General features: G+C 34.1%; 1 protein-coding gene across 2 annotated transcripts in view; it reads right to left on the bottom strand.

The window, feature by feature from the left end:
* Nucleotides 1-26,069, bottom strand: part of Ric1 (RIC1 homolog, RAB6A GEF complex partner 1) — a 94,521-nt gene that overhangs the window by 46,136 nt on the left and 22,316 nt on the right. The window contains exons 3-6 of one of the 2 annotated variants that reach the window (XM_005388664.2): nt 11,174-11,281; nt 8,264-8,406; nt 7,921-8,057; nt 3,996-4,087 (exon numbers count right to left, since the gene is read on the bottom strand). In XM_005388664.2, the coding sequence (XP_005388721.1) occupies nt 3,996-4,087; nt 7,921-8,057; nt 8,264-8,406; nt 11,174-11,281 (480 nt within the window). The remainder of the gene's footprint in view (nt 1-3,995; nt 4,088-7,920; nt 8,058-8,263; nt 8,407-11,173; nt 11,282-26,069) is intronic. The other variant, XM_013516307.1, reaches the window with a different exon arrangement.

The following is a 26,069-nucleotide window of genomic DNA, read 5'->3' as shown; positions in this document are numbered from 1 at the left end:
AATACATAGTTGTGGTTAAAAAGATAACAATGAGCTAATATACATGAATTTTGGATTACTGACTGCTCAAGTAGAGAATGGGGAAAGGCAGACAGAGGCTTCAACAGTACTAGTAATGTGCTCTGTCTTTCTCTCTCTCCCTCTCTCTCCTTTCTCCTTTCGTCCCTCCGTCCCTCCGTCCCTCCCTCCCTCCCTCCCTCCTTCCCTCCTTCCCTCCTTCCCTCCTTCCTTCCTTTTTGTGGTGCTGCGGATTGAACCCAGGGCCTTGTGTATGCAGGGCAAGAGCTCTACCACTGAGCCACATCCCCAGCCCAGCAATGTGCTATTTCTTATGTTGGACGGTAGTTTATACAGATTATCAGTGTATTTTTTGCACAGTATATATTGTATGCTCTTCTGTGTATAGAATATATATACATCTCCAGCCTTTTTATTTTGAGACAGGGTCTTCTTACTAAGTCACCCATGCTGGGCTCAAACTCAGCATCTACAATACGCACTACCACATCTAGCTTCTACATTACTTATAAGGTACATTTCAAAACTGTACTACAATGATCATTAAAAAAAAAAAATCTCCTTTCTGTTTGTGCTATTCTCAGTTTAAAAATCTGACATACATTCACTGTGGAAAATATGACACCTACCTAATACAGTTACATTGCTTATGTAACATATTTACAATGGAAAAGAGAACAAATGTTTTTCTTGAAATACTTTTCAGCCCAAGGCTACTTTTGCACACATTGGGAAGATAGTGTTTTATGAAGAACTTGAAAAGAAGAGCTCAGTGGCTCCAAAGAAATGGGAATGTTAATTACGTTGATTTGATTAGTATACCGCATCTGTTGAAATTTCAGACTGTACCCAATAACTATGTACTATTACATGTTAGTCAAAACTTTAAAACAAAGATAATTTACTAATTCCAAAGCAAGAACTCCTCTATGACAGAGGTATGACCTGTTACCACAAATAATCAAACTTAGAATCATCAATACTGGGGCAACTGGATCTTGTTGGTAAAGGAAGTATGTTATGTATCATCACCTATAACAAAAATGTTTAACTGAAATCTCCCCAAACCATTAAATGTAAAGATAAGAGTTAGGTTTTTCAAGATTGATCCCTTGTAAATGGGGGTATCCTAAAAGAATACTGGTTGCCTAACTCCTTTTTTAAGTATATGTTTGCAGTACATAATGTTAACATTCATGATATGGAATTAAGAACACTTGCCACTTTTCCTTTTTCTGTGAGTTTTCTCTCTCAAATTTGTATTTGCTCTATAAGAACCAGCTTTCAGGTGAGTCATTATAGGTGTCAGAGAAACTAATTAAATGCCATTATGGGGAAATAATGATGCAAATTTGGAATGTAAGACCCTTTATAAAAAACTGACCTAAGTCAGCACTGTGGCACATGCCTATAAGGCCAGCACCCTTGGGAGGCTGAGGCAAGAGAATCACAAGAGCCCAGTTTAAGCAACTCATGGAGAACCTGTCTCAAAATAAAAACTTAAAAAAGGACTGGGGATGTAGTTCACTGCGAAGGCCCGGAGCTCAATCCCAGTGGAAAGGGCCTAGATTCAGTTAGTACTGGGGGGTAAAAAGTCAATGCAATGCCATGCAAATAAGAAAAAAAATGTAAGGATTGTTACAGGTAAAAAGGTAAGTAAACAAAAACCAAACATAATTCATGGATTTTCTTTCATTCTTGTTAGAACAAAAGAGCTATAAAAGGGGGCTGGGGATTTAGCTCAGCGGCAAAGTGCCTGCCTGGCAAGCGCAAGGTCGTGAGTTCGGTTCCCGGTACCAGAGAAAAACAAACAAACAAACAAACAAAAAAAAGAGCTATAAAAGACATTTTGGTAATAACTGGCAGGGTTAGAGTATGAATTGGGTAGAGCTCTTTGGGTATTTATCATTGAGTATTCCATGTATAATAAAAATATTGAGTTTATATAAGAAAATGTCTCTTCTTTTGGAAACCAGGAGGTAATACAAATATCCATGGAGAGCAAAGTGGATAAATTATGGTATATTCATACCCTAGGACATTACCTATAATTCAATATAAAAAATGATTATAACTACTCACAGACAACATAGATGAATTCACAATGTTGACTGACAGAAGAAACAAAAGATAAAATAATTTTACTCATAAAAAGTTCAGAAACAGGAAATGTTATGTGCAGCAGGAATGTATACACAGGCAGTTAAAGTATAATAAAGAGGCCGGGCATGGTGACACACACCTGTAATCCCAGCACTGGGGCTGAGGCAGGAGGATCGCTGTGAGTTCAAGGCCAGCCTGTGATACAAACTGAGTTCAAGGCCAGCCTGAATTGCATAGTGAAACCCTGTCTCAAACAAAACAAAACAAAAAAAACAAAACAGGCGTAACAAAGAATAAATGACAAAAGATAGAAAACTGTTACTAAGGGAGTCCGGGAGAACATAGGATTTGCAATTAGAAGTAGTGAAGTTAAGAGTTTATGAAAGGCTGGTGATGTTACTTCTTGAACAGACTGATAGGTATCTACAATTACCTGTTAAATTGAGTAACTGGATTATGCATTATTTGCTATGTATGTTTTTATCTTATAATATGAAAATAAAAAAGACAACAAACTTTATTCCAATAAATTTGAAAGTATATATGAAAGAAACCAATTCCTAGGAAAATACAACTTGCCAAAATGACTTACACAGAAATCTTAAATTGTCTTAGTCAATTATACAAATGAAAATGAATCAGTACTCCAAAACACTCTGGAAAAGAAAAATCCATACTTAAATGGGTTCACCAGCAGATTCTAGCACATTCAAAAATTAACAAAGAAGAGAAACAATTCTCAGCTGTTCTGTGAGACAAGTGTAATCTTACTTAACCAGCAGATCCAGAACAATTATTGGTAAGATGTATTTGTGAACATAGATTTAAAAATTCTACACAAGATATGACCAAATAAAATCCACAAATATATCAAAGATGCTTCTCTTTCTTCCTTCTGTTAAACTTAACTTGTATTTCTACACTTAACTCCTTGGTGAGAAGGTATGTTTTAAGAACAAGTTGAAGTCAAAGATGAAGTTTCCCTACTTTCCAAAGAGATTACTAGAAAGAAAGGATAACTGCAACTAGAATTATGGTGCTCATTTTTAGTAATTATATTACTTAAGTAAATAAAATACTCTGACATTTAACATGGATGGAGATCATGTAACTGAAGCCAAACTATATATTATGCCCTACAGAAGCAGTAGGTCTCACTTGGAGAGCAAAATGGAATTTTATATTTAAGAAAACTTTAAAAACTAAAAGTAATATATACATTGCAAGGCAACACTGATAATCTTTTTACTTGAGTTAAAAGCTCAACAAAAGCAGGTTTTTTTAATGTATCTGGTATTTAGAACTATATCTGGTACATTGTAAGTACAAAGATATTAGCTGAATGAATTATTTTATTTTAAAAATATACATTATATGAATTAAAGCAAGGAACTTATTTTATGTATGAGCTTTAAGTACACTCATTAACTACGGTACGCCCACTAATTTAAAGTTATTACCAACACTGATGTCTTAAAAAGGACTTTCAAAGGAAAAATATCTTAATAAAAATACTGTTAGATTTTTTGTTTTGTTTTGTTTTGTTTCCGGTACCGGGAATCGAACTGATGACCTTGAGCTTGCCAGGCAGGCGCTGTGCCGCTGAGCTAAATCTCCAGCCCCTGTTAGATTTTATATTAAGGGTGATTCCTAAATTTCGATGGCATGATAAACATGATTTATAGGCATGTTAAAATAACTTAAATTTAAAAAACTATTTCTTCCTGGGTGTGGTAACGTATCTGTACTCCCAGCACTCTGGAGGGTGATGTTTGAGCCCAACTTGGGCAACAATAGCAACTTCATGAGACCCAGTAAAATAAAAATTATTTTTGGCAATAATTCTTAAAAATTCAGAAGTCTGTATCAATTACCTTGAACAACCAAATGCCATTAGCCGGTATCTGTTATTTACTGCTACACACGTCCCATCAACAACATCTTGTGGCCAAACTCCATGAAGCTGCTACAATAAATAAAAACAGTTAAGGCTTAAAAAAGATTCCTCCAAATTTACTTTTATTTATTTTTTTGGTGATACTAGGGACTGAACTCAGAGACTGTATATGCCAGGCAAGCACTCTACCACTGAGCTACATCCCCAGACCCCTCCAAATTTACTCTAATCAATATCTCTTATCATGTGGTCATCTACACAGGATTTACCCCATCAGGACTACCACCTGAACAGCCTCCCTTAAAATGTCAAGATTTTCATTAACTAGTTCAATAAATATCCCAAATGAGCTCAGTCAGTGTTAATCTATTTATAAAAACACTTCAAAAAAAGGATATTCATACAGTAAATGGAGATGACTTTTGTTGTAAACCTTTGGCCACTAGAAACTATCTCATTTGCTCACCAACACTCTCACCACCTACTGTGGTTTAATGAATTTTACTTATTCTATCTCCAGAAGTTATTCGTTATTTGTCAGTTGCTTACTACTCTTTTCTTATTCCTTTACTATATAGTACGATTAACAGCATAACGGCTCAGGTCTAACTCAAATGATTATTTAACCTTTCTAAACTTTAATTAATATTCTTATCTGCAAATTTCCTCTCATGGGGGCTCAAAAACTTACACTACCTAGTACAATGCTTACCATTCAACAATCAAGCATTCACTAAATAAATGACATCATTAATCTTTATGCTATTCAATTCCATATACAGATACAGAACAGATTTAGTTCAGTTAAATCTGAATAGATTAAGCTCACCATCTGTCCTTATTTGTCAAAACAAAAACATTTAGCTTATACATTATAAGGCAAAGGGCATGACCTTTAGTAAGCAAACAAAAGTAGCATGTTATTAATAGAGCATTTTATTTCTGAATGATCCCAACAGTAGATGTTAGAAGATGTGCTATATTTACAACTGTTGAACTATACTATTTTTAAGATTGCATTTAATTCCAAAATGAGCTATATAATCTATCTAAACACAGCATAGTCATCCATCACCTAATGCCAGGACATGTTCTGACAAATCTTTTGTTTGGTGATTTGGTTGTGCAAATATCAGAGTTACTTCCACAAATTAAGAAGACTATGGCATCACTAGACAATATAATCTTATGGGACCACCACAGTGCATGTGCTCTGTTGATCAAAATATTTACTTCTTTCATGGGAATTTTTCAATTTGAATAAAAAAACCTAGATACTGTTATGAAAATGAAAATGGTGATAACAGCATTAAGCATTACTTATTTTGATCACTGCTTAGATAAAATTCATTCCCAAAACAAATGGGTATGTACTATTCAACAGGCACTGCTCTAGATGCTGAGAATACAACAGAGAATACAACAGAATAAAACAATGTGTTTGTATCCAAACACATCCCAATTTCTACTTGTATCCTTGTCTTATATTTTAGTGGACACGTTAGAAAATCACATAATACAGTATACTAGAGGTTGGTAAGTGCTTTTAAAAATTTGGCAATTATGGCCCAAAGGGAATACTGTATAGGGAAAATGTATCTTTGTTTAAGATAAACATTTAAGTTCCTAAAATAATTACAAATATATAGGTACCTTGTAAAAAAAAAAGTGAGATTTTCTTCAAAATTTGTTTTTCTTTATATACTGACACAAGTGATCACAAATTTATATTTGAATTTTATTATTATTTACTATTTGAATAAATTTGTTAATATAAAATATTTATTGGAAATATTGAAGCTGATACAAAGTACAGTAGAACAAAAAGGGCTTTAGAAACCTGAAATCCATTCCAATTAAAACAGCAACTAAGTATAAATACTGAGCTTCTTTGATTCCTAGACTCCCAATTTTTGCAACAGAAAAGACTTCTTTCCAAAAAGCATAAACTGACAAGGAATGGGAGAAGAGGAAGCACTGAGTAGTTCTGGAAGTTGAGAAGCACATGAATGAATAGAATCCTTAACTGGAAAGCAGGATTGCTGAAAAATAGTTAAATTTATATTGTAGGGTACATAAAAAGCTTGAGAATTCAAATGCTACATTCTGAAATTCTGCACTTAAAAGTATGATTGTTTCAAAGTTTATGTTAGCATATGTGCTACCGAAGTGAGCACTCAAAGTTTATTTAAGAGACATCTGGGTAGTCCCAGAATACCTCACTTTTGAGTATGAAATATCCCACCTCCAGCTTAACAGAAAACTGGACATTTTTCTGTTAAGGAAGAAAAAAAGGGAAAGTCAAAGTTCATACCCTGAATTTGGACCCTGTAGCCTAACTCCATAACTCAAATCCTCAAAACTCCGTATCTCAAATTGTGGGTAGCCAGACAGTCCCTGTAAAGGACTACAGGATTCCTCCTCAAGTAAATTAAAGACAGGGATGGGAAGGGAGAAGTGAAGAGTAAAAGAGAAGTGGAGAGGAAAGGAGACGAACCTAAAGATGGGGGTTCCCTAAGGAAATAACCCAGTCAGCTCATCCTGTACTGAAGATCAGACAGGCAAATTCACCCAAACACAAGTTTTCAGTAATTTTGGGGGACCTTTGTCACAGCAGCAAAATCTATACATTAACTATCCATGTAATTAATAATCATTAGCTATCAAAGGAGCCTATGCAAATAAAAGGAGGACGATGATGAAAACAACAAAAATCGAGCTATGTAGACCAGAAGATGCTAAGAAAAACTTCAACAAGATGAAACACAATGTGTTTAAAACTTTAATTAAGTTTTACATTTACACAACTGGCAGCCAGTCTTGGGTTAAGTGCTGAGTACGTAAAGACTAAGCAAATGGAAAGAACAAAGAATAATTTTCACTAGGAGAGAAAATATGCAGGAAAGGAAAAATTATGACAATATATTACACTGCTCTGATATTTTCAACGTTACTTATTGATAAAATTATGAACAGTGAATATTAGTCTAGTCAAAATAATAACTTCATTGGGAAGTGTATGTGTTTGTGTAGGAAATAGGGAAGAAAATGGTTATTTTTGACAAGTCAGTAACACAGCCTAAAAACTACAAATTAAAAGAAAATAGAGCAGTTGAAGGTAAATATTCAAAACAACTAGGAAACGAATTACGAAATAATTGTTTCTGAGAACAGAAATTGAGTATGAGGACAACAACAGAAACTATGGTTTTTCTCCAATATATCTAATAGAATTTTGTCTATATATACCGTGTATATGTACAGTTGAGGTTGGTTTTTTTTGTTTTGTTTTGTTTTGTTTTGTTTTTGTCTTTCTGAAACAGGGTTTCGCTATACAGTTCAGGCTGGTCTTGAACTCACTTTGTAGCCCAAGCTGGACTCGAACTCACAACGATCCTCCTTCCTCAGCCTCCTGAGTGCTGGGATTGAGGCGTGCGCCACCACGCCCAGCTTGTATATGTATAATTTGATACAAAATTTCACCCTTATAAATCTTATATAAATTAAGAAATGGAGAAGGATTTAATAATAAAGTATAAAATTAATATATGTATAATAAAGAATTTAAACAGTCAAACTTTTATTAAGTAGGAGGGATGGGAATGGAAGAGGGTAAAAGAATTAAGAAATGTTATGTACATGTATAAACTCTCCACAATAAATGTAATCATTATGTACTGCAACATTTACTAATAAAAAAATAAAATTTTCAAGACAAAAATAAATAAATGACCATAGTTATCTTTTGTGTGTGGAGGGTAAGAAATAAAAATGTTGTAAGACTGATTTAGTGGCTATATCACTGGACAAAGTTACTAAAATCATTGAAATTATACTTGAAATGGGTGAATTTTATTATATAAAAATATACCACAACTAAAAAAAAGTTTATTAAGCCATACCTCTGCAGTAAATCTACTTGACACTGGTGTAATAAATCCAACTTTACCATCATTAAACACAACAGCAAATCCATCAAGTGTGGCACAGTATTCCATGTCTTTGATGTGCACATCTGTAAAGCCCAGGAATGAACCTACTGATGGAAAAGTAAGTATATGAAACAGTATTATTATGTTAGCTTCTCATATTTTTGTTTGCAAGCCCTGCAAAATAGTTAAAAGGGCAAAAATAATGACTTAACACCCTAAACAATTCAATTAAAATCAATCCATAGAAAACATCTAACTAGGTTATATCAAATATTAAACAGCTGGTTCTATCTTACGTAGCAGGTATAACTACCTCTAGATGACTGCAGATCTACTGAAAAGGGCACTGTGCAAAGATTAATGGCTTTCCTTCCATTTGTCATTCCTTCCCAGTGAATAAGATGAAGAAGTCCATCAGAAGTAGCCACCAGAAGATCTTCCAACACAGACTGCAAACTGTAGGAAAATAACTTAATTCAATTAACTTTTAAGAGAGCATAATGGGAAAGCATTGGGTACTACTTTAGAAAATACTCAGGCAAAAATGATCAGAAAATCTCCATTTATCTGCAATGTAGATATGTGGCAGCTTTATTTACATAATAATTCAATCTAAAATCAGAAGTTCTGGGATAAATGAAGGACTCTGGCTGCCGCAGTTACAAACTTGATGAACTGGGTTAAAAACTAGAAATACTGAAACAGCAAATTGGAAAATGGAAGCACAAGTGACAGATGACATGAAAAGAAGGAGACAAACTACTTCAAAAAAAAGAAAAAAACTAACACTGGGATGACAATCTGGAGCCATGGAGTGTAGAGGTAACAATCCCCTACAATCCCAAAAGAATTTTCAATAATGATGGCAATGTTCCTTAGCTACATTACTTGATAACAGTAGCCACTAAATCACATGCAGTGATTGTATAATTGATAATCTTGACAGCAATAAATAATACTGAAAATGACCAGTTCCATGAATAAATAGCAAAATGTGGTCCAGAGTCAAAAATCCATCAATATAATTAATAGACACTTCTGATGTCAGAATTAGCAGACAACAACTTTAAAAGTAAACAAGTAGTTAGAACAAAAGCTGATGTCATTGCTTTATGGACTTTACAGCAGCTATCTTGAATCCCAAATGCATATGTGTGTAATTTTAAATTTAGAATCTTGACTGAATTCTAGGTTTTAACATAGTTATACAACAATATGCTGCAGGTATTATGTGCTGCCATGTATACCTTAAAGTAGAATAGTATTTCTGATTAATCAAATTTTTATATGTCAATTATATAATCCACAAATTAACTATTACCCCAAATACAATTATATTTAATATTCAACAAATATTGAACATTATATACTACACAGTACTTTCTTAAGTGCCTAGGATGTAGAAAGATAAGGAATACACTCTGGTATTTGACAGTTAGCATGTCTAACAGTTTTAATTATTAAATTATAAATGTTATCTCCTAAATACTGTCTACTTCAATAACAAAATCCAGATGTGTAACATTAATCTTTATATTTTCCTTAATCTAAAAATGTAAGCTAACAGTACTCTTGCTCCCATAAGCAACAATGTAACTATTATTCCTAACTTTATCTGTCTTACATTTGTGCTGAGAGGATGGAAAATGGTTATAAAGATCTTCATTTTTTTATTCAATTTAAAATTGTATAGGAAATCTCTCCAATTTCCACGGAGGTGCTAATGATATTGCTCTGAAATGCAATTATTTTATTTTAATTCTGAGAGAACATTAGACATTTCTAATAACCTAAATTTGCAGAGCCTACCAACTTCAGGTTGACCTTACAAGGTGGCAGAAATTTTTCTCTCCCTTAGGTGGTTCTTGGAATTGAACTCTAGTCCTCCCACATACCAAGTATGGGATCTAGCAAGCAAGGTACAGTCACAACCTAGAAATTCTTTTTTAAAAGGTTTCTACCCTATTTCCATGCACCATACAGTTTTTAGCCACAAGGTGGAGTACAAGGTCAAGTTTGTGCAATTTCATGTTCCTTGTTAGCCACAGACACTTGAACCATTACATTCTTGAAAAGGATTTTTATGTGGAAATAAAAATCTAAAGTATTCAGTAACTTCTTGACCAAAGTGATGAGTATCCTGAAGTCACTGTTTTGTAATACTGATTACATTTAAGCAAGTAACAAAAATGGCCTTCTTTTCTATGAGAATGACATTTAAAAAATGGACTAAACGGGGTAAAGATAATAGCTCACCACTTCCATACATTTTATATAATTTGTCCCATTGTCATTCTGTATATTATTCTAACAAGCAAAATGGTGAAAGAAGCCTTTTATTAGAACTTTGAATCTGGAGTCTTTTTAAAAAATGGGTGTTAAATTTATGTATCTCAGTACCTTCGTATAGCTCATTTTTTTAAAGTACAGAGTAAAAAAGTCTTCCTCCAAAACCTGCTCCTCACCATTCAGTTCTCTTCCTCAGTTTCATACTCATTCTTCTAGAATCATAAATATTCTCACACTGCCATCTCCTTTTTAGAACAAGTACTACAAGCAGTAGTATTGTAGAAACCTTGTTGTTTCACTCAACAATGTATTTGGAAAGTCTTTTCAGTAAAAACCATTCTCACTGTTTTCACAGCTGCACATTCTGTTTAAATAAATTTTCTTACATTTTCACAATGGAAATAATATGTAGCTAAAATAAGTGATAACTAAAATGTCAACCATGAGGCAACTGAGGAAATAAAGCCAAATTATACATATTTTTTCTACAAATGGATACGAAGTAGAGTTTTAGTATTTTGGTATTTCTGGCTAACTTTTCATAAAACCTTTATTCATACTTGGGTTCAAAAGCTTAATTTTCTTCCACCTGTACATGTACTTCCCGGAAACTTATGAAGGCTTTGGAATCAAAAGCACTTTAATCTTTCCCCAAATTGTTTGATTTTTGCCAGTATCTTTTTGAGGACTATGGATTGTGTTATATCACTCAAACATTCTAGACCTTATCAAAAAATATAATTTCAAAATAATATTATAGTAGCAGAGAATTTGTGAGCTTTATTATAACAACAAACCATCTGCAAAACTTCAAGGGTTAGTTACAGATTTCTAGGCTATATAGCTATCTTCAATTCCAAGAAGTGAAAACGATTTTCCTACTGGTCATGTGATTAGCCACAGCAAAATGCCAAATTTAACCAAAGCACTGTACCTCATGATGGGTGCCTGCAAATCCATTATCTTCCTCATCTCTAAATTTAATGCTGGAGCACACTGTTCTTCCTTAAAATGGGGTGTCCCCTTCATTTGTGGACTTCCTCTAAAAGAAACACGGTTAAAGAGAAAGATACTGAATTTGCACCCACTCTGTGGCTAACTCAAATAAACATAACCAAACTTAAAATTATCAGGTGTTTACCCTTTATGCTCTCAAATGAAAAACAGACTTAAATTCCATTATAGTTATTATCAACCAGAAATAAGACTAACCAATGTAACTTGTGCTGGATGAGGGCAAGGTAGACTAAAAAAAAAAAAAAGAAACCCACTTAATATAGAAATGAACTCTCAAGAGAACATTTTGTTTAAAGTGAGGGTCCTTTCAGGGTTAGGAAACTATGGAAAAAATATATCATTCTATATACTGTATGTTCTAAGTGCTTCAAACTGTTATTTCATTTTACTCCACACCTCATCATTGATTTCTACATTAGGAATGTAATTAGATATTTCTCAAATTACCTGGTAATAAATATTTCTCAAATAACCTGGTAATAAATAGAAAACTGGATAAGTTTTAAAAATCCATAGCATTAAATGGTGCACTACCATGCTTAGGTCACTACAATGCTTCGATCAATGCCAATGTAACTGAATTGCCACACATACCCTCCAAAGAACTAGAGATCCTTTGGCTTCTTCCTCTCCACAGAGCACAGGAGTAGTAGACTACTCCTACTAGACTACTATTAATCTTGAGTAGACTACTAGGCTACTATTAATCTCACTCACTTTTTAGTTCTGGACTATTATTCATATACAAGTTTGGGTGTGGCTTACTGCCATTCTGTCTTGCTACTGCAACCAACTAGACAGAATATTTGAGTCTAGGTCTAAATTGTTAAACTAGTTGATATTTACACAGGCTCAAGTTCAGACAGTATGTGACCATCTCTAAGAAGAACATGAGTAATTAATTTATAGGAGTCACTTTTAAACTGCTAACCATGGACTCTGGTGAATTTCCAAGAGGTTCTCCAAGTATACTGTTAATGTTAATTTGTAGTTTTCAAAGTAATACATACACAAAACTTAAGTTCAAATAGTACAGAAAGGCCTGTAAAAAAAAACAAACAAACAAACAAGTCGTTTTCTTTGGTGAAAATAGAAGACACAGCTACCAAGTGCAATACATTATAATCAGAACCACCCAACTCCTGAAGATAAAAGTCTGAGTTAAAATGGAGAAAATGAACAAAAACTAAGTATCTGATATTAATAAACTGTTCATTTTGCTGAGTATAGTTTCAAAGTGGTTCTGTTTCTTTAAAATGCCTATCACAGACAAAACAGAAACATTTAGTGTTGATATGGTACAGTACTATATCTGGAATTTGCTTTAAAATTTTAAAAATATGCATGGAGGAAGGGGTGATATTGATTACTTTTGAATCCATGCCTGTGGATTTGGTATTGTAGCATTCTCTAGTGTATATTTGACAAATTCTGTGTGAAAAGCTCAAACCAGTATACTATCCTCAGTATTTTAAATGTTTTGCTTCATTTTCCACAATGTCTTTTACATTCTCATGTGAGGCTGTGGAGGTCAACGACTTTTTTTTTTTTTTTTAAATGTTGAAGATTAAACCTTCGCACCTTATACATGCTAAGAACTCTGCCTCTGAGCTATACAGCACTAGCATGCAATGACATTCTTATTTGGATCTTCTTTTTATCTCCACTAGGTCCTGAATTTTAAGTGATGTAGGCTGGGGTTTTTTGGGGGGGGCAGGGGGATCATGCATACTAGATACACTCTACTGCTGAACTACATTCCCCAGCCCCAGAATGATGTACTTTATACAAGTATGTGAACATATACCAACTGTTTGCACTGAGCACTTGACCTGTTCAATCTAGTAATATCTTTAGCTCTGGGAAATTTACATGTTTTGTTTCCTCAATATATGGATAAAGTTATGCATTTTCTGTTATCTCTATATAGAACTTTAGTAGGTGAGACACTGAACCTAATATTAACTTCTAATTTTCTCTTTTTTATCTTTTGTTCTGTATTCAGGGACAGTTCTTCAATTGTTTCCAATGGTTTTAAAGAATCTTTTTTTCTCTTTTCACTTTCTCCCTCCCCATGCCTTCTACCCTACAAGCACTGGGCATTAAACCCACAACCTTGGCACTGAGTTCATCTCCAGCCCTTGTTTAGTTTATTTTGGGACAAGGTACTGCTAAATTGTCCAGATCAGTTTTGAACTTAGAATCCTCCTCCTGCCTTATTCTCTTGAATATCACCATGCTCAACCTCTGCATTTATTGCTGTTATACTTTCGATTTCCAAAACTTGCTCACCTTTTCTTTCTGAAGGTATCCTGTTTTGTTTTATTAGCTATTATCTGTCTGATGTCATCAATTATCATTTCCTTAAAGTGTTTTTGTTCCCTATATGTCTGTTACCCTTTTTTCTTTTATATGTGTGTCTTTTATTTTGGAAACTTTCCACAAATGCCAATAGTCCCTGGGTGCTTTTTAAAAGGTTGATACTAAAAAAACTAACAATAATGCTGTATTTGTGGAGATTAGCCTTACCAACCGACTTCAGAGTAATAGCCAGTTGGCTTTTGGCTTGAAGCCTTTAAATATTAGTACCTGTTAAGTAGCTTTTTTGGAGTGGTTCAATTTTTCCAGGAAGGCCCCTTGATTCTACCTAGGATATCTGAGCTTGAGACACTGGAGTCTGGATACAAGCAGGGGAGGGAGACTTCACGAAGTGCCGAATTTCACTCAATCCCCACTTTCAGTTGGGCATCTCATCCCTGCCCTGCTATGTGTCTGGAAACCCTCTAGTTCAACCAGACAATACATTTTCTGTTTCTGGGAAGTGGAAACAAAGGGATCCTTGTTTCTTATTTAGATTTTTCAAGCAATTCCCCTATACTTCCTGTCTCACTAACATAATCTTCTATGTAGTACTAGCCTAATTCCTGAGCCTTTTTGAATTTATAGGTACAACGAGGTCACTTTTGTCAGTGTCTTAGATATACTTAGGCACTAAGTATGATAATCTCCCTAAGTCATTTACTCTTCATTTTCCAATTTTTAGCTTATTAAGTTAAAGATGAATTTAAACATGTTTTTCATTAAAGGCAGAAATATTATTTCACTTTTTCTGTTGATTTTCAAAAGAAAGAATGGAAATCTCTCTATTTAGGACTAGAAATTTCTACTTTTCCTTCTATAAATAATTTTAAGGTACTATGGTAAAAATTTTAAAGCAAATTTAAGTGAAACCTTATTTCTCATTGACTTCCATTACAAAATTAAAGGCAAGTTACCATCCCATCTTCCAAACATGCTAAAAAAACAGCAAACTTGAAAAATTACATTAACAAAGAAATAACTAAATATTATTACTTTTAGTTCAACAGTAATTTCAAGATTAAAAGATGACTCAGAGACAAGCTAGATTATGAACAGCACGTAAAACTCTAAAAAGTAGCAATAAATTGAGTATCTATTATGAAACCGTCTACAAAATGTTCAGCACACCTTACTTCAACCATTTATAATTTTTGGAACAAGCCTTATTATTCTAATTTTTCCAGAGAAAAAAACTAAAACTTAGAAACACTGAGAACCCTGTTTTTGATCACAGAGCTGGTAAGTTAAGGCACTGACATTTGAGCTTGTGGCTTCAATGTCAAATTAGAAGCAAGTGAAAGTTACACTGAAGAAGAAAAACATGATAACTTTTATCTATACTAAGAAATACTGTAATGAGATGAATGTTAAAAAATAGGGAAAAGAATAGAGAAAAGAATAGAGACTGTAGGTTAATTAGGAAACCGTTAAGATTTTCACACCTGGGAACATTAAAAAAATATTGGTTTCTTACCTACTTAAAATTAGGGACAGCCCCATGTCTTACCTTGGTCTAAAATGCAAGGGTAAAGGATTGGTGCTACTTCTGGGCAAAGAATTAAATAACAGAGTTGTCAGATTTTTCACAAATAGTTTGTGAAAATTGCCTTTTGAAGTGTCTTATAAACCAAGCAGTCTGAGAAGTAGAAAAATAGAAAAAAAAATGAAGAAAAATGAACACAGCTTAACAAACAGTCTTGCAGGAACAACATCATATATATCAACAGCTGTATATCAGTACTGCCAAAGTCAAGGAAAAAGAAAGAAAAGAGCAGGAAGCATGTTTCAAGAATTAATGATTGAAAACTTTCCAAAGTTGGTCAAGACATGAATTTAAACATCCCAGACACACAGTAAACCCTATACAGGATAAATCTGAAAAATTTACACTGAAACATATTCAAACTTCCAGAAAAAAAAAGAAAATCTTGAAAGCAGAAAAAAAAAAAAGGACTCTTCATGTACTAGGGAACCTAGTAAGATTAACAGCCAGTTTCTCATCAGATAGTATAGAGGCCAGAGGTACTGGAATGATACATTTCAAGTGCAGAAGGAAAAAATGTAAAAAAGATTGCACTGTTCAAAATAAAGGAGAAATTAACAGACTTCAAGAAAGAAGTTGAAAGAATTTGTCACAAGCAGACATGAATTACAAGAAATGCTAAAGAGTGCTTACTTCAGTAGCACATACACTAAAACTGGAATGACAAGATTAGCATGGTCCCTGTGTAAAGATTACATACTAATTCATGAAGCATTCCATATTTTTATAGCACAAAGGGCATGAAAAACTTGTTTGCAGGAATCATAGCAGAAAACTTTCCAAACACTTATGGGGTTAGAATTTAACATACAGATAAGCAAGGCATACAGAATCCCAAATTGCCACAATCAGAAAAGAACTTCTCCCTGATATATCATAGTCAAAATCCCAGAAGTTCAACACAAAGAATCTCAAAAGCTGTTAAGAAAAAAAAGCAACAAAAATTTTATAAAGGTAACCCATTAGAATTACACCAGACTTCTCAACATAAATCTTAAAGGCCAAGACAGTTTGGAATAAAGTGAATCAAGCACTAGAAGAAAACCTCCAAATGAGACTAATGTATCCACAAAACTCTCTTTCAAAACTGAGTGAGAAATAAGATCTTTCCACGACAAAAACAATCACATTCCTGGCTCCATTTTATTTTCTCACCCTTTCAAATTTTTTTGGTGCAATCAAAGTACAAAACATTCAAATCTGTATGCTAAATGGTGTTTGATATGCAGCTCTCACTTAACTCAGCAGTGATGCAAACAAAAGGATGGGGATGAGGAAAATGAAAAAGCTGTGGATCAACAGACCGGCAGTGTCAAAATGAGAACTCTGAAGCAAGTGAAGAGTGATGCTTAAAATACATATAGTTATAGCTGTAATTGTGGACATAGACAGCTAAAGTGAAATAGATTAATTTTTTTTTCTTGCTGCACTGGGGCTTGAACCTAGGGCATTGCACATCACAGATAAGTGCTCTACAACTAAGCCACATTAAAGGTGTGGAAGTCACCTGGTTAACTGATTAACAGGCAAAGGAGAGGCAGGATAGAGCATGACTAAGTTCTCTTCACCAATGGTCAGGTGACTGAAAGAGATAAGCTGAAAAATGTAAGCCAAGAGTTTATTCTATGCATAAAAAAGGAGTGCAGATGATACACAGCTGGCATAATCAGCATCAATCTTTAGCTGAAAAAAACCCTTCACTATTTATATCTTATGGAGTAAAGTCCAAATTTTGTTAACTGGTCATCAATACTACCTAAAAAGAGTGGATCAGATTTGATCTACTCTTCCAAATATTTCCTATACTTTCCCTTCTCACATCTCAGACTCCAGCAATACAATATATCAGTAACAACATGCTGCATTTAAAAAAAAAATCTCTGTCTAGAAAGCTTCCCTCCACACCTGTCTCACAAAAGGTTATATATAATGTCAATGCTATCTCTTTACAAAGATTTCCTCAATACTATGTTCCTCTTCTGAGCTCATCAAACCTCTTTATCTGTATCTCATTTGTAGTATTACTCATTACATTTGCAGAATGCTTCATATTCTTTGAATTTGGCTTTTATTACTTAATGAACTATAAGTGCTTCATGTTAGAAAACATTAATACTATTTGCCTTGCATGTAATCAATACCAAATAAACATCTTGAACAAGTAAAGGATCTTTTCCACTCTTGAGTCTTGATTATTCCAATTAATTAATGATAACGTGTGGCTCTTGTGTAAGTGGGATGGCTGAGTACTTCAACATTATGAGTTTATTAAATGTTAACAATTACTCATTTTATTTGATTCCAGTTATGTACTTCAAAAACTAAACAATTTTGATAATTCAGTTATTTTTCCTTTTTCATACAGTTTGCAGAAACAAAATAAATGATGTAACTACTATATCCGCAACCAATGTTATGTTGAAAATTCTACAGATTTAAAATTTAGTTAAACTATGAGAAGATGGATATTAAAACAAAAACTTACATTTTTAAAAGGAAATTTATTTCTACGCCACACTTTATATTTAAACTAAACATCTACTACAAAAGGATTAAATATAGGTGTCCACAAAAAAGATAAGTATCTTCATCAGAGTGCCATGTACACATCTACTGATGAACAGAATAAAAGTTAAAAACTTGTACGTTTCAAAATAACAGAATAAGCCAAGTATAAGGACTTTTCAGATGTGGTATAACAAGTTTTTGTTAACTTGTATTAATGAAATTATAACTTAGTCATTCTAGTCACAATGGTAATTCAAAAAATTTAAAGAAAAAAATGAAGGAAAATGAAGCATCTTGTTTCTGCAATTTTGAGATGAATTTGAATTTAAAAGTTATATATGCTAACTAGAAAGAATGTGAAGGGTAAGGAAGCCATACCAGGAAACCACTAGGTACCTATTTACATTTTAAAAGAATTTTAAATTATCATGGTGAAACAAAATGGAAAAAGAAAAATGCTGTAACATATAGAATCCAGTACCGTGAAAATGAACTGAGAGTGTTAGGTCCTCCACATTGGACCCCACCCAATTTGAAGAGAAAAAAACACCATACCAGTCTGTTCAAACAGGAAAGCCCCCTCACTCAGCTCAAGAGACTAAAATAAATCTGTTTATCAGAATGGTTCCCAGGCCTGGTTCTCAGGCTTACAGGAAACCCTGTAAATCTACATACAGACTGTCATGCTGTAAATCAGCGGAATACTACTGTCATCCTGCACTTCCCTCCCTCAGAGGTGCCAGACCTAACAATGACCCCTAAGAAACTTAAATTTTTCCATCTACCTCAGTGGAACTGCCCCTCCCATGCCGTACTAGTCTATAAAAGCATGTTCTTTTCCTTTGTTCAGGGCCAACAGCTTTCTTGCCCTTGGCCAGACTGCACCCAGCCTGAAATAAAGATATTGCTGTTTGCCTCAATTCTGCCTGCCCTAGTGGTCTCAGGTCACTCCTCAAGGTTCTAACTTGTCAGAGAGTTCCTTAAGGAAAATTTTGCTAGCTTCCTAATGCTCTGTAACGCCATCAGCTAAAAGTACTCCAACAGAAAAATACAAGCTACAAGAGAACTGAGAAATACAGTACACAGTACTTTCTTCCTCCGGGGATACAGTCCAGTGGCACAAGCGCCTTTCTGGCAAGTGCAAGGTCCTGAGTTCAATTCCTGATGCAAACAAACAAACAAACAACACAGTACTTTCTTCCTCTTGGCTCAGTTTTTTATTTTTGTGCATTCTGCCATTATTACCATAATTTAACAGCTTAAATCTGTCCTTAAACCTCTCTCCCAACCAATGTTCTTTGATTTTAAACTTAGTATCTTTTTTTGTTTTTTTAACTTAGTATCTTTTAACTTTTATTAAGATTGTTATTATTTGTGAATCTCCTAGTTCAGTTATAAAGTTGTAAGTGATTCCTATTTTTCCACAAGCTGTTTTTAATGTGCAACTTTGGTGAACCAAAGTTTTTACATAATGCATATACATGCTTTAGCAAAAATACCTCCAAATGTGGTGTCAGAACACGTCAGACAATGAATTTCTATAAAAAGAAACAAAAATGTATTTGTAAGAACTGCTTAACATACTTAAAAGAATTTAAGTTGTAAGAGCCCCTCTAAAATGATTGCTGAAACTTGCTAGATTTACAAATAGAGGGTTTGTAGACAGAACCTAAAAGTTTAAGAGCTATGTTTATAATTTTAAAACGTTAATAAATTCACTAAGTCAAAGAAAATTCGGAATTAACATTCAGATTCTTCACCTTGAAAACACATACACAATCACATATTAATAAAAAAGAGGAAAAACAGCTGAACAAAAGGGACTGACAAAAGGGCTTAAATTCAATACTATATAACCCCTCAACAATGTCTGAAAATTCTATTCACCAAAGATAAACGGGTTGACAAAGAAAACCAAACTAACAAAATCTGTGTAACTAAAGGGCTCTACGTCATTTCTCATTCACTGCTAGTTATTCGATGTAATGGTAGAACTTGTGCTTGAAGGGACAGAAATTTCAAAGGAAACTAAGTAAACTTTGTGCAGATGGGATGTTGTGGAGCAGCCCAGAAGAGCTGATGACCTGAGAGACAAGAAACCAGTGAATAGGGATGGAGAAAAAAGAGGAAAGGTTGGTCCAACAGGTATAAAAGAGTATAACTTGTAAATTTTAACTGAGGTAAGCCCAGTCTCTTCCTCCACCTACAAACTTTAAAAAAAAAAATAGTTCCTCCCCAAATAACACAGTTAATGAACAATAACAAAAAAGTGAAAACACCGCTAATTCTCTAAATATTTTTTTCCTTAGTACAATTTTGGATCAACCATGTGATTGTTTCTTAAGACACTTCAAATTGTGGTTCTCAAAGATACAAAGGTTTGTATATAGCATGTCACTGGCTATTGAAAGCTAATTCTGTGCATATATTAGAAAATATTGAATGTCTCAGACTATTACAAAAATCCAAGATGTAAAATATCCCCAACAGTTTCATTTTATTTAAAGAATGATTAAGACAGGATAACTCACTTTATAAAGTAGAATGTGTCTAGAGATGCCTTAGCACTTGAGTGTAGAATGTATATGTTTTATAAAATGTCACTTTTATATTTTATAAGAGTATGTTTTAGTTACTTTTCTCATTGCTGAGACAAAATACCCAACACCCACAAGGTTAAGGGAGGAAAGGTTTATTTAGCTCACAGTTTGCAGAGGTTTCAGTCCACAACTGGCTGGCTCCAAAGGTCCATGGCAGGGAAGACAGCAAAAGCAACAAGAGAGAGAGACAAGCCTCTTTCTGTCCCTTATATTGTATGCAGTCTTCTGGGATTTAGGCAGTGCCAATCCAATCAGTGGATTGACCCAGCAATCACCCACCCAGCACCCTTAATCCCAGTACTGCAGTACGAATCAATCAGACACTCTAGATTCAGCCACTTCTCAAAAAAAGCCTTATGACTGCACAAAGCTTTGGGAAGACATCTAGATACAAACCATAATGACATTTGAACAAGTTTTAATGCTGTAATAATCTTACTTAAATTAACAATGCAAAATTAATAAGGATTAATAATACAAATTAGCAAATAATGGGAATCTAAACAAGAAAACAATGGTCAGTAGTAGTAAGTTTATCACTACATAGAAAAGCATTTTTTTCTACATTTCACATTTTCAAGTATTATATAAATGAGTACTCCACTGAAGTTCTCAAGAATAGTTAAATTTATAACAGTGTACACTTTGATACACGAATCAATTTTAGACTTGCCTTTGAACAAAAATATATTTTTCAGGCAACTTAAGGTTATCTCATTCTTTGAGTCCACTTAAATTTGCACTAGAATTCCACTCTTTTCTGAACAAACACAACTTATGTTAAATACCCAATAAAGGTAGATTACATTTAGCAATTCAAAAGGCACCCTAGATAATGATACCAATTGTAATTTACTAAGAATATTCTAGCTAGTAACACCTGTGATGTAATCTCAGTATGGAGGAGGCTGTGGTAGAAGGATTCTCATTTTATAGGTAAACAGAAAGTAATTCCAAAAGCACAGAAAATAATTTAAGAAGTAGCTTTTGCAATGTCCTTGCTAATAAAAGTAGAACCAGAACCAGAACGCAGACCTCTCTGATTCCAAATACCATCTATATTCTTCTCATCTCCACACTTGTACACATTAGGCAAGTGCTCTATCACTAAGCCACATCCTCAGCCCTCAACATGGTTTTGAAGGAATGGAGGTTAAGTGGTTAGCAGGCAAAGGAGAGGTAAGAAAGAACATGACTAAGTTCTCTTCACCTTGTGTGAGTATATCCCTGTATTCCTGAAGTTCTTTGTTTAATCTTATTATTGTTTTTGTTAGGGCCACACATGTTCATGAGGTAGCAGTATGAAGTCCAAGAAATATTTAAGAAAAAAAAAAAAACAAAAAACTAAGCCGGGTTGAGAGTTTTGCTTTACTGATGAATTTTGTGCAAATTAAATCTTCTGTGGTGCACGCCTGTAATCCCTGCACTCAGGAGGCAGAGGCAGGAAAATTGTTGGGGTTCAAGACCAGTCTGGGCTACAAAGGGAGCTTAAGGCCAGCCTGAAGTGCAGAGCGAGACCCTGTCTCAAAACAACAATAACAACAACAACAAAACAGACAGCAAAAGTAAATATTTGGGAAAGCTGAAGAATTTTCAACTTTCTAAAAGCAAAATTTTCACAATAAAAGTTTTTAAAAATGTATCAGTGTATACTGAAAAAGTACTGGATAACAATTTAAAGAAAAATGATTTGAGTATGATAGATCATGAAAGCATTTAATCATAAATGCTAAAGCTACCTCTAAAGTTTGAAACAGGAAACTCAACACTGCTTGTAAGATTAGGTGAAAGTAATTACGGGATAATTCAAATTCAGTATGGATACTGGAAAATAAATTATCCTTTTTGCTGATACAATAGTGCATTTAGAAGGTCCAAATGACAATGGTAAAAACCTATTAGCATTAAAAGGACATTTGGTAAGTAGCTGAATAAAAGATAAATGTATAAAAATAAAATTTTCTGGCTTTCCAGTCTAATTAATAATAGGCATTCATATCATTAAAGCCCAACAAAATGAAATAGATCAATTTCTGATCAAATTTATAGTAGCCTTGAGGAGGGAGTAACTTCCTATCAAACTGAAAAAAATCAAACATCAAAACCACAGTACAGTGGTATCCTGGTTTGGGACTTAATTTGTTCAACAATTTTGGAAAAGACAGCCATATCTGTGTTTGTGTGTAAAAGATGGCCATGGTTGTGTTTGTCACCTGTAGTAGTTTGCAAACAAAAACAAAACTGTGCCAAAAGCTTCTATTTGCTAACCAAACAAAACTGTTTGTGAACTGAGGTATCACTGCATTCTGAAATATATGATAAAAAAAATGAAATATATCATAAAGTTTACAGAGAAATCTTAAATGAAAGATAAGATTAATGTATGTCAGAGATGCTTTGGAGGGCTACACTAGGTGATACAGAAAACTGTAACTACATAATTAAATTCAACAGGCATTTATTTGAACAAATTCTTTTGTGCAATTTCAAATTCTGTAAGTGCTACAAAACAAAATAACAATATGGCACATAACCTGATGGGCTGTGGGGTTTGTGGGGAGGGGACAGGAACTTCAAGAGTATAGCCAATTAAAGTGTTATTCTTTGCAACAAAATTTACCTAAAGCCTATCTTGTGATAACCAGAATGAATCCAATTACCATTCCAGATTTCCAAACCTGAAGATGATTTTAAAATGTGCTAGGCTTGACCTGTGTGGAATTCTGGCAGTGTAAGTGAACTCTGGCACTAAAAGGCTTTAGTTCTTTAATTACTGTTTCTATAAGACTCACAATGATTTCCTTTCTCCGAACCTCACATTTTATCATTTGCAGACAATGCAATTATTTCCTTTGGTGGGAAGGGTACCTGGGATTGAATCCAGGGCCTCAGGCATGCTAATAAGCACGTGCTTTACCCCTGAATTATGCTCCTGCCAATGTTTACTGGAATGTGCACAACAATGAAATTATTTCTAGATAAAATAATGAGGTATTCATGAATAATGAGGTATTCATGAATAAAAAGGTATTCAAGAATTGCCAATATAAAAAATTTTTAATTCTATGGGAATAGCATGTGGGATCAGTTATTTCTTAGGTATACTCAAGGACAGGAAAGTTGAGGGAAAAGGTATTATAAAGTAGAGCAGATGGTTGATCTGAGCTTGAAATCTAAGTCAGATAGTTTGTATATATAAAGATAATGGGAAGACATAGTAAGTACAGCATATAACAGGAACAGAGGCATTATATTACATAGAAACGGGGGATACAATGTATTCTACATGTGGGAAAAAACAGTCTCAAAATGATGGCCCCGGAGTCTGGACTTCCATGAAGAATAAAAGTTCATGAAATAAATCATATCTTTAGGTCTCAGTTTTCAAAAATAATCTGGTATTAAGGCAAAGGACAGATTTTAATATGCAGTATAAAGATCCCAGAGAAAAACAAACTAGCTAGGAAATAAGCTTTTTCAATAGGCAAAGATAAGACCTTGAAATTCCCTTAAAAGATCAGTGAGAATAAAAGAGACAAATTTTAGAAACACTGGAAAAGTGTAGTCAGTCAATAAAACATGGAAAGTGAGGAAACAAAGAATCCAAGGTTTTCTACTCATATAACTGTTTAAAAGATGATGGTAACTGCAATCAAGTTCATTAAAGCAACAGCACGTTAGACTTGGTCAGGGAGGTTTAAGCATGATGAATTTGAGGCTACCTACTATGACATCTAAAATGGATTTATCTTGGAAAGTGAACATGGAGCTCAAGAAAGAATCAGATCTAGACCTCATTTACATATACTGAAGAGTTTAAACCAGGGGGAACATGTACAACAGAACTCAGAACAAGCCTTTGGGCACTCTAAAGCACTGCATAGGTTACTACTATATAGTAATTTAGGGTGCTGATTTAACTGCTGACTACTTCATGGAGTAGCTGACATTAGCTTCACCTATCAGATGAGTAAATGGAGCTCAAAAAAGAAAGCAACATGACTAATCCTGAAAGCTAAGCAAAGACAGGTATTTTATGCAGGGGAATGGGAAATAAAATAATTCAAGGGTAAAGTATAAAAGATGGATAGATGGATTAAGAAAATATAATAACCCCAGAGAAAAGCGGTAAAACCCAAACTACAGTAGCATAGTCAGAGTTTAAGAAGAGATAACAGACATGAGGGATACACACAAGGCAGAATAAAGCAGACCTGTTACAGCCTTGGTATGAATGAGCAAGAAGAGTGAATAAACTCTCCACTACATGGTAGTGCTATTTAGGGAAGAAGAGGGTTGGCTCTATACTTTTCTAGGATTAGATTACCTAAAAATCAGAATGTTTCATTTTTATATTTGATAAAAATGCATTCCTTGGGGCTGGGGATATAGTTCAGCCTGGCAAGCACAAGGTCCCGAGTTTGACTCCTAAAACAAAAAAGAGTGTATTCCTTGATACTAGCTATAAATTCTTTGCTAGGGCCTAAAATTTATTCCTAATATTTTCTTGTCAACTTTCTTACCTGCTAAATCTCACTAACACACAACGCTCTTCTCCTGGGTCTATGTTTCATTCTCTCACAGTCTCTGAGATCCTTCTACATCTTCCATCTTCTCCATGAAGATGCTGAAGACTCTTACAAGTGGTCTTACTTCTTATTCCTTCACTCTGCTTTGTTTTTCTGCATTAAATGTATCATCCAACCCGAATGTATTTATCGCTCTCTACTAAGACAATACAACTTTCTATAAATAGGGGTTTTAAAATATTTTTTGGTTCTGTTTTTTTTACTGCTGCATCTGTAGCATCTACAATAGTTCTTGGGGCCTGTCAAAACTCAATATTTCTTAAATGGGCAGATGACAGATCAAAGTAATACTCAGAAGTTTTCAAAAACAGCTATTATCTGTATTGTCAGATGTTTTATAAAACATCAAAAAAACCCAAAACACACTCATATGACCTTTTGTCTGTTAGTACCAATGTGCAGGGCTCTCTGAATTGGCAGATCTTTTAACAATTCTTCATTCTTTGTACTGATATACCTCCTTTGGAAGTGTGGCTAATAGAGGTCTTTTCACTACCAGGACTTATAAATAATATTCTTACCAATCTAATTAATAGATGCTCACGCAATTTGATGAAATTAACGGATGCACACAATATGTAAAACTCAGCAACTGTATACAAAATATATACATAATAAAATCAAACAATGTGATATTCTGAGCTCATAGAGAATAAAAACTGTTAAGATCACTAACATATATGACCAAGTTTATGAACTAGACACAAAACAAGGTATATATCAGAAATAGGGGGAAAGCAGAGAAAATGTAGTCTAGGAAACCAAAACTCAGAACTTACTAGACAAAAAAGTCACATACCACATATCATTTTGATTTAAGGTGGACTCCATACATAACAGTGCTCCCACAAAATTATAATGAAGCTGAAAAGTTCCTATTGCCTAATGCTGTGGTAGCCTTCACACTATCACAGCACAACACGTTTATTACTCAGATGTCTGTGGTGATGCTGGAATAAACAAACCTACTGAGCTGCCAATTACATAAAAGTATATTTATAGTTTTGGTGTTTATCATCTGAAGATGTCAACACCAAGTTTGCATGAGAATATAAAAGCAGGCCAGGTATGGTGGTGCACGCCTGTAATCCCAGCACTAGAGAGGCTCAGGCAGGAGGATCACTGCGAGTTGAGTCCAGCCTGGGCTACAAAGTAAGTTCAAGGTCAGCCTGAAATGCATAGTGAGACTCTGTCTCAAAAAGACAAAAAAAA

Source organism: Chinchilla lanigera, unplaced genomic scaffold (genome assembly GCF_000276665.1).
Source record: "Chinchilla lanigera isolate Chin_1 unplaced genomic scaffold, ChiLan1.0 scaffold00033, whole genome shotgun sequence".
NCBI classification, from domain to species: Eukaryota; Metazoa; Chordata; class Mammalia; order Rodentia; family Chinchillidae; genus Chinchilla; species Chinchilla lanigera.
The sequence above is the reverse complement of the archived record's forward strand: the minus strand, read 5'-3'. Positions and strand labels throughout refer to the sequence as shown.